The sequence below is a fragment of the Gekko japonicus genome, unplaced genomic scaffold (assembly GCF_001447785.1).
Source record: "Gekko japonicus isolate JY-2015 unplaced genomic scaffold, Gekko_japonicus_V1.1 scaffold2054, whole genome shotgun sequence".
Taxonomy (NCBI): domain Eukaryota; kingdom Metazoa; phylum Chordata; class Lepidosauria; order Squamata; family Gekkonidae; genus Gekko; species Gekko japonicus.
The window spans coordinates 37,829-54,585 of record NW_015165306.1 but is presented as its reverse complement, the minus strand read 5'-3'; the positions used below and the strand labels follow the sequence as shown (position 1 = coordinate 54,585).

General features: G+C 41.4%; 1 protein-coding gene across 1 annotated transcript in view; it reads left to right on the top strand.

Annotated features, from left to right (window-relative positions):
• The window catches only part of MYOM2 (myomesin 2), a gene marked incomplete at its 3' end in the record, with an annotated part of 116,842 nt that overhangs the window by 65,604 nt on the left and 34,481 nt on the right, over positions 1-16,757 (top strand). Inside the window, exons 13-19 of the mRNA XM_015410441.1 lie at positions 142-195; positions 3,198-3,325; positions 4,849-5,032; positions 6,754-6,928; positions 11,474-11,595; positions 12,460-12,647; positions 15,730-15,856. Of these exons, the coding sequence (XP_015265927.1) occupies positions 142-195; positions 3,198-3,325; positions 4,849-5,032; positions 6,754-6,928; positions 11,474-11,595; positions 12,460-12,647; positions 15,730-15,856 (978 nt within the window). The remainder of the gene's footprint in view (positions 1-141; positions 196-3,197; positions 3,326-4,848; positions 5,033-6,753; positions 6,929-11,473; positions 11,596-12,459; positions 12,648-15,729; positions 15,857-16,757) is intronic.

Sequence of the window (16,757 nt, the reverse complement as noted above, 5' to 3'; positions counted from 1 at the left end):
TAGATATCTTATCCTATTGACTGCATCAGCTTGGTTATCCGTGAGAAAGGCAGACTATATGCATAGTAAAATAAAATAAAAATACAATAAATAGCATAGAAATCTGAAATACAAATAATTAATTTTGGCTTCGTTTCTCAGCTATTCATTTAGATGGAGGCAAGCAGATTGTAATCTATCAAGATGACCTTGAAGGTATGTTTTGTGTCCATGATTTTATTTCCATATGTCTCTACCTGTGCTCCACTATTGCTGTTCCCCATGCTGTATTATGTTTTGTCCTCAGTTTTCTTCTACTCTTCTTGTTACATTTTCTTTCTGTACAGGCTCCCCTCCCCCCTTTTTGGTTTCTTACAGTGTAAAATTAAACATGCATCTCTACGTATGTAACTAAGATCTTGGGGATGAGGGCTTTGGGAAAAGGAAATGGGAATCTTGTACTGTACTTTTGAATGCTGGGTGAGGTCCTTTGTATGTAAGTAGCTACTGCACTAAGAGTACACTTTAATCTTTCTGCTTTGTGGTTTTCATCAAAGAATTCTGTGAGCTGCAGTTTGTCAAGGCTCTTAAAGATCTTTTATTCTTTCTTCTGCTGCATAGAACTCCAGTTCTAAGATGTTAGAACAGTTTACACCTTTAATTTTATTTTACTGTTTAGTGTCTGCCCTTCCCAGGAACTTCTTTGCTGCTGCTTTGAATTTGGAGCCATTGTTCCTGACAGGTGTCTTAGAGCTCTGAGAGGAAGCAGGAGCCAAGTGTTGGTTTCTTCTCCCATGATGGCTGTGGCAGCAGAGCCAGCTTTCAGGATCACATGACTGTGATATTACAGCAATTACACTGCCTACCCAAGCCCAATTCAAGGTGTTGGGTTTTTTGACCTTCAAAGCCCTGCATGACTTGAAACCTGGGTACCTGAAGGGCTGTCTTCTCCCATGTGTTTCTGACTGGGAATTAAGATCACAGGAAGGGGTCCTGCTGACTGTCCCATCACTCAACGAAGCCTATTTGGTGTGTACCTGAGATAGAGCCTTTTCAGTGGTAGCACCACGATTTTGTGACAACCTCCTCCTGTTGGTGTATCTAGCCCCCTCATTTTTGACCTTTAGGAGGCAGTTGAAGACAGTTTTTTTAGGTCTGCATTTGGTTCACTAGTAGTTTTGAGTCTACGATTTTAAATTTTGGCTTTGGTTTTTGTAATGTACTTTATTTTATATATTTTATTTATGTTGTAAATCACCTCAAGCTCCATAAGGAAGAAAGGTGGCTAATAAATGTTTTAAACAAGTAAAATAAAAATAAATAAAATGGCAGCCCCAGTAGAAATACAGAACTCTGGCAGTGGCCACAATGACTGAGGAGTGTATTTAAATGTTTTCCTAAATAAAAGCAAAGGACCCTGGGAAAAGGTACTGTGGGCTACAATTGTGTTTGGAGAGAGTAGGCTGGTGTTCCAATAGCCTCCTTTCCCCTGTTCTCTGAATTAATACATGATATACTAATACAAATTGACTAGATTTTTAAAAGACTGCTCTGCTACCATTCCTAATTAAGTCCAGAAAAATAAGCTCACATAAGGCAATATGAAGCAGGAATATAAGGAGTCCCACCATGTTTATTTATATATCTTCAATTTCTACCCCGCTCGAACCCCGAAGGGTCTCTGAGCGGCTTACAGTTTCAGATTTATCCCTAGCTAAGGCCACATATCTGCAGGGGTTGGGGCTGCCTACCGTTCAGTCTAGTGGAACCATTAAAGTTCGTGCTCAGCCCATGTGTAACTAGCAGATGCCAATGTGTCTTTCTCTGAGGTGGGAAGGCAGGGTGATGGCAGGCAAAAAAGGCCTGTCAGCAATGGTTAGCACTTCCTTAAATAGTGATGCTGTTACCCCCTCACCCATTGACTGTAATACATGAGGCATCTCCAACCAGCATCCTTTATGCAAATATATGCCTTGTTGTCACCTTCTTAAAGGAGATGTGTCCAGATGAAGTCTGCCAAGTATAAATTAGTTCTAAGTTTTGCACAAAAAGACTGGCAAGCAACAGAAGGATCAGGCTAGAATTAATCTTACAGAGGATGTAAAGTTTTCTTCCTCACCTTCCCTTCCCCTTCCATATGATCCAGTAATATAAAAGACTAGTTCCAGCCTGACATGGAATGAGGTACAGCGACTTAGTTTATTTCCGGAGTAAATCTGAGCTGGTGTAGACATACCCTATCTTCATCCCCTCCCCAGTTTTCTGTGGGTTAAAAGTCCATGAATCGCCACTTCATGGTAATTTGAGAGCAATGATAGCAGAACTATTGGTGTCTTTCATTGGAGTTGGATCTACCATCGACAAATGGAAGGAGATTGAAAAAGAAACTCTTCCCCTTCCCCTTCAACCCATTTCACTGATAAGCCTCTTCTGAGGGTCATGGGACCCTCCCAGGCAATCTGCCAGGTATTGTGGAAGGCTGCAGGAAGAATGGGAAATGGTGCAACATGCCTCTTCCTCTTGGAGCTCTGCTCCAAGGCTTGCTGCATTTGTGCAAGAGGCAAGGGGACATTTCCCCATCTCCTCTCCTTGTAGCAGCAGGAGAGTCCCATGAGCAGAGGCTTTGGGGCCACACAGGGTGTTTGTAAAGGTGGAGAAGATCTGCTTCTGCCAAAACCTTTCATTTGCAGGTAGTCGAATGTGATGTCTCATTTCTCATTGTCAGTGCAAAGGAGAGTTTTCTTTGATTTCTGTGTTTTACATGTATTGTTTTTATAGTTAATTGCTGTGCTGTTTCATGAGCATTCTTCTTCTTGCTCATTTTTCAGGGGCAGACGTTCTTGGTCTCATGTCTTTGATCAGCCCTTTCTCCTATTTGCATAAAGTGTGAAGGCTTCATCAAGCCATTTAGTAGAGCAGATTAAAGAGATTCCCATGTGATCAAAGGAATAAAAAACCTATTGTGAGATGAATACACATGTTGAAAACTTTGCTTTGGCTGTAAACATTCAGTGCCCCCTTTTTAATTGGCTTGTGTTAGTTTCTCAAAATAGAAACGAGGCAGCTTTCTGAATAAACTGCAAAAATGATATTAGAGCCCTTTAATAGCCAAGCAATGCACTCCAGTGAGGGATTTCAGAAAGACAAGCTCTTTCATAAGCGTTGACCTAGGAGGTTAATCTGGCATTTAACATTAACTGAGTTTATTACTCCTCTAGGCGAAGTTAAGATTCCAGGACCTCCTACCAATGTACATGCTTCAGAAACCAGCAAAACATATGTTGTACTCAGCTGGGATCCACCTGTTCCTCGTGGCAAAGAGCCATTATCATATTTCATTGAGAAGGTACTGTGCCATGTAGTTGCAGTCATCTGTAAGGCATTTTGTGGCCACATACCATTTAGTTTCAAATCATTCTCGACAGAGGCAAGAAAAACAATAAAATGAGCAAACCCAAGGCTATGCAACCGGAGGACAGAAAAAGCATGGGAAATTGAGTATTTTCTTGCATTATTTAATGTGAATTGAAAAATGAGGCATGGCAATAGAGAGATCAACAAGGCAGAGGTTGTATTGTAGGTACCACTAAGAAACTGTGGCTCTTTGGCGTTCATGTTACGAAGGGCTAGTGGGATATGGGAATATATAGGTCCTTTCCTCACTAGACCTTAAATACTGGTTCAACCCTGTCCCCGAACTTACATTCTACACTACACACAAGTTCACCCCTGTAATTACATTGAGGGCACCCCATTTTCACCCCACACTTGTCCCGGGATAAATGGATGCTGTTATAACCAGAGATAAGTGCAAGGTATTGCATTTATCCCCCCAAACCAGGGATAAGATCCAAGGCAGAAAGGATCCTAATGAGGTTTCCTGACTGACCACCAGTTAGTGGGCCTGCTTCCGAAAGAGTAATGAACAAGGCTCTTTTCTTGATGAAGCTCACTTCCCATCTACTGGGACAACATTGAGTCTTAGCCCAACTCTGGTACCTGCTGTTTATTTTATGCCAGGATGGAACAAGATGTGTTGTTATTAGGCGCAATAGGACAAATGAATAACAAAGCTACTTAACTATAAAAAAATGATAGTCAACTAATATCTTTCCCAAAACAAAGCAATGCTCAGAATGTGGCTCATTCTCAGTTTTCTCAAAACAGTTTCCAAACTCTCAGTGAATACTGCCTGCTGAAAAAGAATATCTGGTTCACGTCTTTTAAAGGAATCCTCTTCTTGTATAATTCATAAAATCATAGTCCTAGATTTTGATCCCACTTAAAGGTTCTGCAGATAGAAGCAGGGCTAAATTTTTCTGAGTCCCAAAGAAGACTTATGACTCCTACCCAAGCTATTCCTGGAGGTCCCTCGTCCCCTAGTAGCAGAATTTTTAGGAGCATTTCGGGGATCAGTGGCAGTGGTGATAGTGGTGGGAAAGTTACTTACTATGGACAGAAATCCTACAGTTTGTGGAAATTTTAAGCAGGAGCCAAATCCTAGATTTGGAGAAGGCCTTGTAGGCCATTTAGTCTTAACCTTGCTCAGTTAAGGAAATCCAAAGCTGGAGCATTCCTGACAGATAATTGTTAATCTTCTGCTTGAGGACCTCCAGTGATGGAGATCCTCTCCACTAAGTTATTAGTTCCACTGTCAAACATACTGTTAGCATTAGGAAGTTTCTTCTATTATTTATGTCAAGTTTTGCATGGACACCCAAATGCAAGAAGAAATAAAATTACGTTGCCTTTAAGATAGTGCTCTGACACCATACTGATAACCAAGCATATAGCTAGCAGTCTTTACAAGACAGAGGAACTCTACTGGCAACTGTCACATAATAGTAATACTCTTTCTCATTTTTATAGTCTGCTGTTGGCAGTGGAAGCTGGCAGAGAGTCAATAACCAAATGGCAGTGAGATCTCCTCGCTACGCAGTGTTTGATCTTGCCCAAGGGAAGTCCTACGTGTTCCGAGTTTTGTCAGCGAACAAGCACGGGATTAGTGATCCTTCTGAAATAACACCTCCTATTCAAGCACAAGACTCCATTGGTGAGGCAGTTGTACATCTGAGCAAAACAAGACAAGACATTCAAATGATGCTAAAAGCAGGCTTTTCTATCAACATATTCCATTCAGCTCACACTGTAATATATTTGACAACATACAAAAGGAGCTGGCAATACTGTGGGGAATTGTTGGTTGCATCAAAGTCTAGAGTGGTTTGTATATTTATTGAAAACTTTTCTAGGCAGTCCTTCAAGCAGAATTCCACTAACCTAGGAGTTCCTAGCAACCAGCAGTCTCAAAATACACCAGTCTAATGAAATAGATGCTTTCAAATAGAAGTTCTGCCTTTTAGCTGTATTGGAAAGTTTCACCATCTTATTAGATCAGAGGTCTAAAATGTTATCAGGGGGCTCCAATCTTGTAGAGTGTGTGAGCACTTTCGGAATGTTGAGAGTGGAAAGTAAGTATCACCACAACATGCCATGAGGGACCTTACCCTCTTTTATACTTTTTTTTTAAAAATCCCATTAAATGTAAAGTCTACAGGCAAGGAGTGGGGAATGGAAGATTTCAGTTTTTGTAAGGAATCCAGAAAACATCCAGGTATTAGTGTAAATGCCTGAGCCTATTCATATTTATTCAGTTGAAACAAATTGTGGCCTTAGTTACCATCTATAAATGTTTATAGGGGTGGGCTCTCTGCTAGGGGAATTTATTTAAAACCATAACTGGGGAATATACAATCCTGTATACAGTGGATTTTATCTGGCATGTGTATGAAGGTATTTTGGGTGTAAAAGGTGCTAGGAAAACAGAATGAGTTTCCCTGGTTAAGGCTGTAGGAATACAAATCCTCCATTCTGTTTCTCCCCCTCTGCCTTTGTCTCTTCTAGATTTTCTCCCATTTGCTTTTACTGCTTGTGGTGGTGGTGGGGGGGTCTGTCTCCCCCTTCCTTTCTAGAGTTGTTATTGTGGCAAAGTAGTCTCAAGCTGTAACAAAGCTTTTACAAAGACAACTGGAGCCAAACTGCAAATGGGCACCTGATGACATTTAAGCTCTGTCTACCACTCAGTCTTCCTGAAATAAGCTGAAGCTCTCTCTCTCCCCCCCCCCCAATTCCATCACCACCACTGCAACTTTTCTATCCTTCAACTGTTGCCTTTAACACACTTCAAAGTCACGGGGTGTCATGGGGTAGGAGTCAAGGACTCAACAGAGAAAATGAAAGGAAAGAATGTGAAGGTGACAAGAAGTGTAGAAAGGGAAGGGGTATGAAGGGGAGAAGGAAAACAATGAGAGGAAGGGAACTTGGAAAAGGATAAAATACAAAAGGTGTCTGGAATCAGGGCAACAAGCTAGCAGGCACCAGGTTGGGATTGTGATTAATTTTAATCAGTCTCGCTTAACACACTGTTTCTATCAGTGTCTTGTTGAAGAACCATAATAATATCACTTTAATGCCATGGGGGACAATATGAACACCAATGTAATTTCTTGGAGGAAGATTCTGTCAAAGTTAAGCATTGTTATGATCTCAGTGGAAGTAATAAACACATAGTCCTTTCCATTCAAATCAGTTGGGCTTAAAACTGTACAGCTTTGACTGAGCTATATTAGCATTGCATTGGTTCCACAGCTGGGACATCCTGATCTAAGAACTTGTTTGCTGGTACAAGTAATCTTATAATTGGGAAGTGGTTATATGTTGTATATGTTATATAACTTGCTAAAAATGAAGTAAATGATTCTTTCTGTGGCATAGTTGTTCCATCTGCTCCGGGACGCATAGTAGCAACAAGAAATACAAGGACTTCTGTTATAGTACAGTGGGATAAGCCAAAACATGAAGAAGATCTGTTTGGCTATTATATTGATTGTTCTGTGGTGGGATCAAATCGCTGGGAACCCTGCAATCATAAGCCCGTCAAATATACCAGGTACAGAAAAGTCTTTATATATCTTGTTTCATTTTCTAAGTCCCCCCCCAAACAAAATTCAGTGTCTTTCTGTCTTCAAAAGCGCTTCAGAAACACAGATAGTTCCATTTCACATCTAAATCTAACATCTAAATGACAGGACAATGTGGGAAGGGAGAATTCCTTGGCTCCTTTCCTTATAGATATTACCTAATATCCAGGGAGGTAAATGCTGCCATGGAAGGAGTAATATTAGTTGCTCTACTCATGTGGTTCCTCCGTCCAGACATTAGGGGAATTGTACAGGACTGGATCTCATTCCTATAATATTGTGGCAATTACATATTGGATCTCAGAGGGCTTCATCAAAAAGATGTCATAATTTATTTATTTTGATTTGTATTCTGCCCTCCCTGCTGAGGCAGGCTCAGGGTGGCTTACATAAAACATATTTGAACACTAAAACAGAGTTAGATAAAACCACAACAATACAGTTATAAAGCACAGCATAAAGTGCTAGTGCTGTTTTCATACAGAAGGCTTTCATACAGAAGGTCCCAGGTTCAGTTTGTGGAATTTTCATTAAATTGTGTATCAGGGCTGGGAAGGATCCCTGCCTGAAGCCTTAGAATCATAGAGCTGGAAGGGACCTCCAGAGTCATCTAGTCAAATCAAATCAAATACCTTTAATGGCATATCAATAAAATACATGGGGTGATAAAATACGAGCAAGGAGGTGTTACGGAGACAGCAAAATGAGGTAGATCATACAGATAGCAAAATGAGGTAGATCATACAGAAATCTTTAACCGCTTCAACCAAAAACCTAGCAACCAGAGCTGTAATGTCCGGGTTTGTGTCATTTAATAGACATTGGATTATTCTGTCATTGTTAACACAATATTTAGAGTATAGTGGAGAGGAAAGGAGTTTCTCACGTGAACCTGCATGCAGTTGACATTCCAAGGTAATGTGATGGATTGAATCTATTGATTTTAGAGGACAGATATTTTTTTTTTCATGAAAAGGCACTTTGTTATACCGACCAGTTAATATTTTTGAGGGGGAAATATTTAGTTGGGCCAATGTAAAAGCTCTTCGATGAGAAGGGTGATCAAGGTTGTAAAAGTAGCTGGCCATTTTCCCTTGCTGGATGGAGAGGTTTAGTTTGGCCTGGGAAGAAAAATGAGGCTGCAGAGGATTTAGGTTATGAAATTCTAGGTCAAGAAACCTTTGTTTTATGGTTTAAAAGATAGTAGATTCATTGAAGGACAGGAAGAAATCGATTGAAAAGCCCAATTGTTGGATTTTCTTTTTGATAGTTGAAAGGCAGGTAATACTATATGGATCACTTTTTAATTTTGAAAGTAAAGAATTTGAAGAAATTTGAAAGGGTCATCCAGTCCAACCCCCTGCATGAAGAAATTCACAACTACCTCTCCCCACACCCTCAATGACCCCTGCTCCATGCCCAAAAGATGGCAAAAAACCCTCCAAGATCCCAAACTGGCCTGGAGAAGATTGCCCCAAAGTGCCCCAAAGTGGCAATCAGCATTTCCATGGGCGTGTAAGAAAGGGCCACGAGAACCAGGCACTGATGCAACCCTCCCTGCCCCCCTCTCATGAACTGCCTAAGTTCATACAATCAGCATTGCTGTTAGATGGCCATCTAGCTCTGCTTAAAAACTTCCAAAGAAGGAGAGCCCACCACCTCCTAAGGAAGCCTCTTCCACCGAGGAACCACTCTGTCAGGAAGTCCTTCCTAATGTTTAGCTGAAAACTCTTTTGATTTAATTTCAACCCATTGGTTCTGGTCCGACCTTCTGGGGCAACTGAAAACAACTCTCACCATCCTCTATATGACAGCCCCTCAAATGCTTGGAAAGCTGCTGTCAGAGTTCATAATACTGGGCTAGATGGACTAGTGGACAACTTGGTTTACTCACCTGTACCTTTTAGAGGCTACTGCTGACACAGAATACTGAGAAGGGATGGGCACAAACCTGCTCGCAAATTAAAGTTCATGATGAATTTTTGCCAGTTTGGGGTTTGCAAACTCAAGTTCATGGCAGGTCAGCTGGCATGAGCTTTTCATGAACTTTCAAGCCATTTGTGGTGGTTCATGAATGGATACATTTCCAGACAGACTGTCTCCACTCAGTGTAAATGTTTACGAAACCTGAAAGCAACAGGGGGATGGAACTTGGAGGGCATGTAGAAGAGCATCCCTGTGACTTTGATGTCTCTAACGTGCACATGATCTGTTCTATACACTCCTGAATCTCCTAAACCTGTGCCTGTCATTTCCCCAGAAAGAACTTTCTGGGGGCACCTTCTTTGGGGGGCTGTAACTTGGATCCCATAAATCCAATCCTCACCAAACTTGGAGGGCAGATAGAGGAGAGTCAGCCAGAGATCCCCTATGGGTTTGGTGTCTCTAGCACACTTGGGGGGGCTGTTCTACCACATCACAAACCACACGAATTAAACCAGTTCATTTGGAGGCTAAAAGTTTATGACGGTTTGTGGTTCATGAAATGGGCATGCCACAGACCACAAACTGAATGGCATTTTCCAACTTCATTCCCAACTCTAATTCTGAGTTCACCCTTGCTAATGTTCATGTGTTAAGAATCTTCTCTGACTTTCAGAATATGGCACAATTTATTTTCATTCTTATTAAAAGCATTTCAGTGCCACCTTTCTACCCAAATAAGGTCCCCAAGGAAGCAAATATCAAAGTATTACAACATTCAAATTAAAACAGTAGTTAAAATAAAGTGCATATAAAATAATTCAATAAAAACATATGAACACACAAACCCATATAGCAACAAAAATAAGGAAGGCTATTAATAAGGAAAATAAGGAAGTTATTGGAAGTATTCTGAGCAAAACAAAAACATCTTCACCCTCTGGCAGAAGACAATGATAGAGGGAAACAGGCAAATATCCTGGGGGAGGGAACTCCAAAGTTTTGGCACCCTGATCACTAAGTCCCTTTCTTGGATTGCCACCCTTCTATCCTCAGATGATGGGGGCATCTGAAACAGGGTCTCCAAAGATGATTGGAGTGGATGGGTAGGTTCATATGGTAGAAGGTGATCACTAAAGTATGCTGGCCCCAAGCCATATACGGCTTTAAAGGTCAATACCAGGATCTTCAATTGGGTCTGGAAGCAAATATGGGAGCCAGTATAAGTGGAACAAGCCTGGAGTGATGTAGTCCTTGTCACCCACTCCAGTCAACATTCTGGCTGCAGCATTCTGTATGACTATAGCTTCCAGACAGTCTTCAAGGCCAACCCCATGTAGAACACATTACAGCAGTCTCATCCGTATGTTACCAGGGCATGCACCACAGTGACAAGTTCTTTGCTGCTCAGGAAAAGTCATAGCCAGCGCACCAGCCAAAGCTGGTGAAAGGCACCCCTGGCCACCACAGCCACATTTTTATTCAACAGGAGGTCCAGGTCCAATAGCAACACTAACCTACAGAGCTGTTTCTTTAGGAGGAGTGTAACCCCATCCAGAACACCCAGGCACCCCAATTCCTAGGTCAAACCTCTCTCCCCCTAGTAGCACCTCCATTTTGTCAGGATTAAGTTTCAGTTTGCTAGCCCACATCCATACCAAAATTGCCTCTAGGCACCTGTTCACAGTTTCCACATCCTCTCTGGGATCCTCTGGAAGCTCAAGACAGAGCTGAGTGTCATCCACATATTGGTGGCAGCTCAGCCCAAATCTCTAGATAATCTATCCCAGTAACTTCATGTAAATACTGAAAGCATGGGGGACAAGATAGAATCTTGCAGGACCCTGTAGGCCAGAAGCAAAGGGATGGAACACTACAGTACCACACTCTGAAATCTGCCCTTCAGGTAGGACCAAAACCACCACAGAACAGTGCCTCCCAGTGCCAACCACAAAATGTAGTCCAGAAGGATACCAATCTCAATGGTATCAAAAGCCACCAAGAAGTCCAGAAGAATTAACAGGGTTGCACTCTCCTGTCCATCCCTGGTGCAGGTTATCCAGTAGGGTAACCAAGGCCACTTTAATCCCATAACTAGGCAGGAAACTAGATTGGAATGGATCCAATCTGCTTCATTCAGGATTCCCTGAAGTTGCCCAGTCACCACCACTTTGCTCAAGAATGGTACATATGAGACTGGGTGGCAGTTATTCAGTTTAAGCAGTAGCTTAACTTGTACAGCCTTAAGCAGCATGGCCTGTTCAAATTGAAAAGTCCATGTTCTTCCTTTTGTCTTTTTGTTCTCTTTAAATTTGGATGAGCTGTCTTGTTTATGCTGTCCGTATGTGATGTCCCAATGGTAAAGGCACACAGATAGATATTCCTGATGGCTGTTATATAGAGACTGAACCATACACATGGTGCCACATCCTCATAGTTTGGTCCTTAGATTCTTTTATCTTTCTGTCTCATGCTGAAATTACTGGAGAGGTATCGACTTTTGATTTATATGTAGGACTGGAATTCTCTCTGTGTAACATAATCCAAGCACATAAATTGAACGTGAAAAATCCCCTTCCTATTTCTTTTAGGTTTTCAGTTCATGGCTTAGAAACAGGAGAGAAATACATCTTCCGCGTGAAAGCTGCAAATGCAGTGGGAATGAGTGAAAATTCTCAGGAGTCTGAGCCTATAACTGTACAAGCAGCCCTCAGTAAGTGACTTTCTGTAAGACTTAAACTTTGAAATAAAACAGTTTGATAACCAGGACCCTAGCCAACTGCCTTCATCACTTAATAGGACTGCCACATTTGCAGGTGAAACTTTAAAGAAATTAATGGAAAGTCAGGAGATTCCTCATCAACAGAAAAATATATAACCCATTTGCCAAGCACATGTGTCTATTCTAGAGTCTAGAAATTGATCACCAAATATGGGGGGGAAATCAGTTTGAAAATGTTTGCCTGCTGGATCAGCCCAGTGGGCCATCTAGTCCAAATTCTGTTTCACACAGGTGTCCTGCACTGCCTCTGGATGCGGAGGTTACCTTTAGTTATCATGGCTAGTATCCACTGATGGATCTATCCTTCATGGCTCTGTCTGGTACCCTTTTAAGACAATCTGTATGAGATGCCATCTCCATGTGTTTATTGGCAATGAATCCCACAATTTTACTCATTGAGTGAAGAAGTACTTCCTTTTTGTCTGTCCTGAATTTGTTGCCCATCACCTTCTTTAGGGTCCCAGAGTTTTCATATTATGGAATAGGGAGAAAAAATTCTCTCTCTCCTCTTTCTCTCCCCCATGTTGTTCCTCTGTGTTTTCCCTGGCATTTGGGGAGGGAGATTTCATTTTAGATGGCAAAAATAGTTAATTCCTTCCATGCTAAAGCCTTAATTTTATGTCCTTTTCCCAGCCTGCTTTTTTAAAAAAGAATGAGAATGAGATACCTTTCATAGTTCTCCTTTTGTCATGTCTAGCTTGGTCCCCACTTAAGACAAGAAATCTGATGTTATTTATATAGCCTATTGTATTTCTGGACATTAGTCTGATGTTCTGTCTGCTTGACTTCTTAAAGCTTGTCCATCATATCCTTATGGAATCACACTTCTCAACTGTGATGGCCAGTCAATGACTATTGGCTGGAAACTTCCAAGATACAGTGGGGGATCAAATATTCTGGGTTATTACATAGACAAACGGGAGGTCCATCACCACAACTGGCATGAAGTCAATTCTTCTCTTACAAAAGAGAGAATTTACACGGTCAGTATTGTTTTTCAATTTTAGTTTTTAGTATTTAGATTTAATTTTGTTTTATTTCTACTGTTTACTTTGGTGGTTGTACGTAGTCAGATTGAAAATATTTACTGAAGGAAAAGTAAAAAGAGCCAGTATGGTGTAGTGGTTAAGAGCGATGGACTCTAATCTGGAGAACCGGGTTTAATTCACCCGCACAAGTGATCTTCATCTTTTTTTTTAAAAAAACATTTTTTTAAGAGCACTATGGCGCTGTAACCCCAAAGCAGCGCAATAGCGACCCCATTGGGATGCCTGGACCACTGAGATACATGCGATCACTACATCTGCCACCTGAAAACAAGTAGAAGCTCAGGCACGCACACACTTTTTGATTTCTGGAACGTTAGGAAGGGCGGAAGGGATGCTGTCTGGATTTGTAAACTATCCTGTCCCCTCCCCTTCCTTGCCATGACTGCATTCTCTTTCATGCTGCGTGGAATTTTAAAATTTATTGCTTTAACTTTTCTCCTTCAGGCACCTTAAATCAAACTGCTTCCCCCCACCTCACACAGTATTTAGGGACAGGAGATACAGGCTGCCCTTTTTGTTCACCTCTTTCCCAGCCTCCATTTTACAAGTAGCTATCTTGCCCAAGGAGAATTCCAGGAACTCAAACCCTGTGACAGGATTTTAAAATCCCCTCTCCCACTTTTCCAAGCCACACTAGCTCCTTCCAGCCTTGCAAACAGCATCCTCCTCTTGATGGCAAGCATATAGGAATGCCATGCGTTCAGGCGGGACCTGGGGATCCCCTGCACTTACAGCCAGTGTTCCCTCTAAACTGAGATGGTGTGAGATAGCTCACAGATTTTTAGCCTCTGGCTCACACATTTTTGTCTTAACTCAGGAAGGATGGCTTCAGAGCAAACTAATTTATGCAGTAGCCAAATTACTTGCTCACAGCTTTAATGCCAGTAGCTCACAAAGTGGATTTTTTGCTCACAGAACTCCACAGTTTAGAGGGGGCATTGTAGAGTTACAGTTTATCTCCTGCCTACAGATATCAGCTCCCAGGCATAAAGTGAATGCTGTGGAAGGAGGACTCCATGGCGTTGTACTCCATTGAAATAACTGTTCTCCCCAGATGTAGTGATCTCATGTATTTCAGTGGTCCAGGCATCACAATGGGATCACTATTGCGCTGCTTTGGGGTTGTGTTACAATGCCATAGCGCTCTTAGAAGAACATTTTTGAAAAAAAGATGGAGATCTCCCACGTGGGCGCAAAAGGGCGCAAAAACCTCGTCACTGGAGGAATTGTTACAGGGCATTTTACACAGCACCCTGTAGCACTTCAGGAGTGGTAGAAATAATTGAAGACTGCTTGGAAGCAGTTTGAGGTAAAAACAGCTCAGGAACGGTTCCTGAATGGGACAGAAGCATTTCTGTCTGAAAGGGGAAATATATTCCATCAGGGAACTATTACTAAAATCGTTCTGTCTGAAATGATTGGTGAACAGTTCCTGAACCAGAACATATCAGCTGTCTGAAATTCCCCCATGTGTTGATTCAGCTAGCCATTCCTATATTGAGTCACAAGCACAGGTTACTCATGATCCAGCTGTGTGAGTTGTCCAAATGGAAGAAGACAGATAATTTTTCAATTGCTTAGGCAGAAACAATATATGGCAGAAATGGGCAACATGGTGCCTAGTATGATTTATACATTTATGATGGCCAGTTAATTCTCTATTCTTCTGGATTGGTGTGACATTATACTAGTTCATGTTGTACAGCAACTTGCCTTTTATAGAAATTAGAGTTCCATCAGCATCAAAGAAAACATTACATCAACATAATGCACAGTAAAGAGTAGCAAGCAAGGTATCCCAGTGTTTTGTCCACCTCAACATGTAGTAAGTCCATTCAAGAAACAACACGGTTGATAGATTTATCTTTTTCCTTAGTAAGGCCCCTGCCACACGCAGGGGAAAAGGCGGTAGAAGGCGCGGCTTTTAAAAGCCGCGCCAATGTTGACACGGCGCGGCGGGATCTCACGGATCCCCCGGCCGCGCCGCCGTTTCTCCCCGGCGCGATCAAACGCTGGGGAGAAAACACAGCCCTAACTGGGGGCCGGCCGAACTGCGCTTGGTTCTTCCCGGGTTTGGGCCAGTTCGGGTGCGGAAGCAGAACGCTTCCCAGATGTGGTGTTGTGATCGCGCTGCTTTGATCCGCCCCCAAACTGGCCCGCAACTGGCCCAAATCGCCGCGTGTGAACGGGACCTAAGTAAAGCAAAAGTAGCTTTTACCGAATTGCCATAATGATGCACCAATACTTCTCTTGCTAGTTTTGTGCTCTGTAACACACAGCAACTCTAACTGAATACAGTGTTATGACTTTATAATCCCTGTGCACTGTATGGACTTTGGTGATAACAGACTCTGTTGGTAATGGGAAGAAAATGACAGGGGTGCGTCCAGTGACCATACAGCCTTCTTAAAAATGTACTGACTCTTAAGTGGAACTAGGCTTAATAACCATATTTTCAAATACAGGTCCATTCATTAACATTACCAATGTTTCAAATTGGGAGGGGGAGGGGAAGAATCCTGGGGGGGGGGGAACAACCACAAAGTGGAGCCTGAATTCAATAGCACCCATTTCTCCTCCTCTCCTTTCATACATTTCTTGTCATGGCTCATAACTAATTGGGTCTCTTGGTACAACTCTACCTGTGTGTGTGTGTATGTGTATATATACATACAAAATAACAATGAATGTTGTAATGATTTTATTCTAAGATGAACTTGCATGGACATCTCTGTACTGTTTCCCACAAAAATCTTGCACCTCAAAACCTACCCATTTAAGTATCCTAAGTTACTTTTTCTTTTAAAAATTGCAATAGACCAACCAAACTACCCTTATGGAACTTGTCCCAATGTTTATAAATCCAGTTAGAGCAAGACTTTTCCCCATTCATCTTCAAATGGCAATGAAGTTAAATATGAATAAATGTATGGATTGAATATTTTAAAACTATTAGAAAAGACACAGGAATATTGTCTGCATTAATTTTTTTTTTAATGTCAACTGTTCTGCAAAGGTAGAGGATTTGACAGAAAAGGCATATTATGAATTCAAAATTGCTGCTGCAAATATAGCTGGCATAGGACAGGCATCGGAGCCCAGTGACCATTTCAGATGTGAAGCCTGGACAATGCCAGAGCCAGGTGAGTAGTCTGGCTATTCATAACATATTTTTTTTGTAAATATTTTTATTTGGATTTTAGCATATATACATTACAAAACATTACAAAACACTTTTAACATACAATGTTGAGTCTCATACATTCAACCTATCTATCCATTCATATACCTTAGACCATCTTTTATTGTATACTTTATCATTTCTGTTTTGCAACATCAGATTGTCCATTCGTGCTAAATCTAGCACTTTCACTACTAATTCTTCTCTAGTCGGTAATATGTCTGATTTCCAATTTTTGGCCAATAACAATCGGGCCGCGGTTATTATATATACTAATATGTATATATTTAATATGGCTATTCATAACATTAATGCAGTTTAAAAAAATTAATTATAGTTTAACATTTGTCATGCAGTGACAATAATTACATTAGATTTTTAACCACAGTGGGCATCATACAGTAATGGCGTGTTTTCCCTTTCTCCGCACGCCAAATTCCATATGGTTGCCTAGTCTGTGGAAGTTTTTTGTCAGAAGAGTCCTGATGGGTCAAATAACTGAATATCGCCCTAGGATGCTTATTTATATGTTTGTTTGTTTATTGTTTGTTTAAAAGATTACTGCCCTTCACTTTTGAGAGTCTGCTCGATGTAGCTTCTCCATGGGTAAGGAGTAGCAAACTAATATGAGTCCTACTTGGTATCATACGCTTGCTCCTGTCTTCTGAGCTACGTAGGCCCTCTGAATCTGGGTCTCTGCGTATGCCAGGGACTCAACATAGTTTAGGTAGCGTGCTCAATGTTCTGAGCCCCTGTTTTTCCTAAAGCTGCCTGGTTTAGCCTTTAAAGAAGTGCAGAGGGGTCCAAACCGGCCTCACTGTCCAATAATCCTTCAAACTCCCAGTTATAAAAACATATAAGGT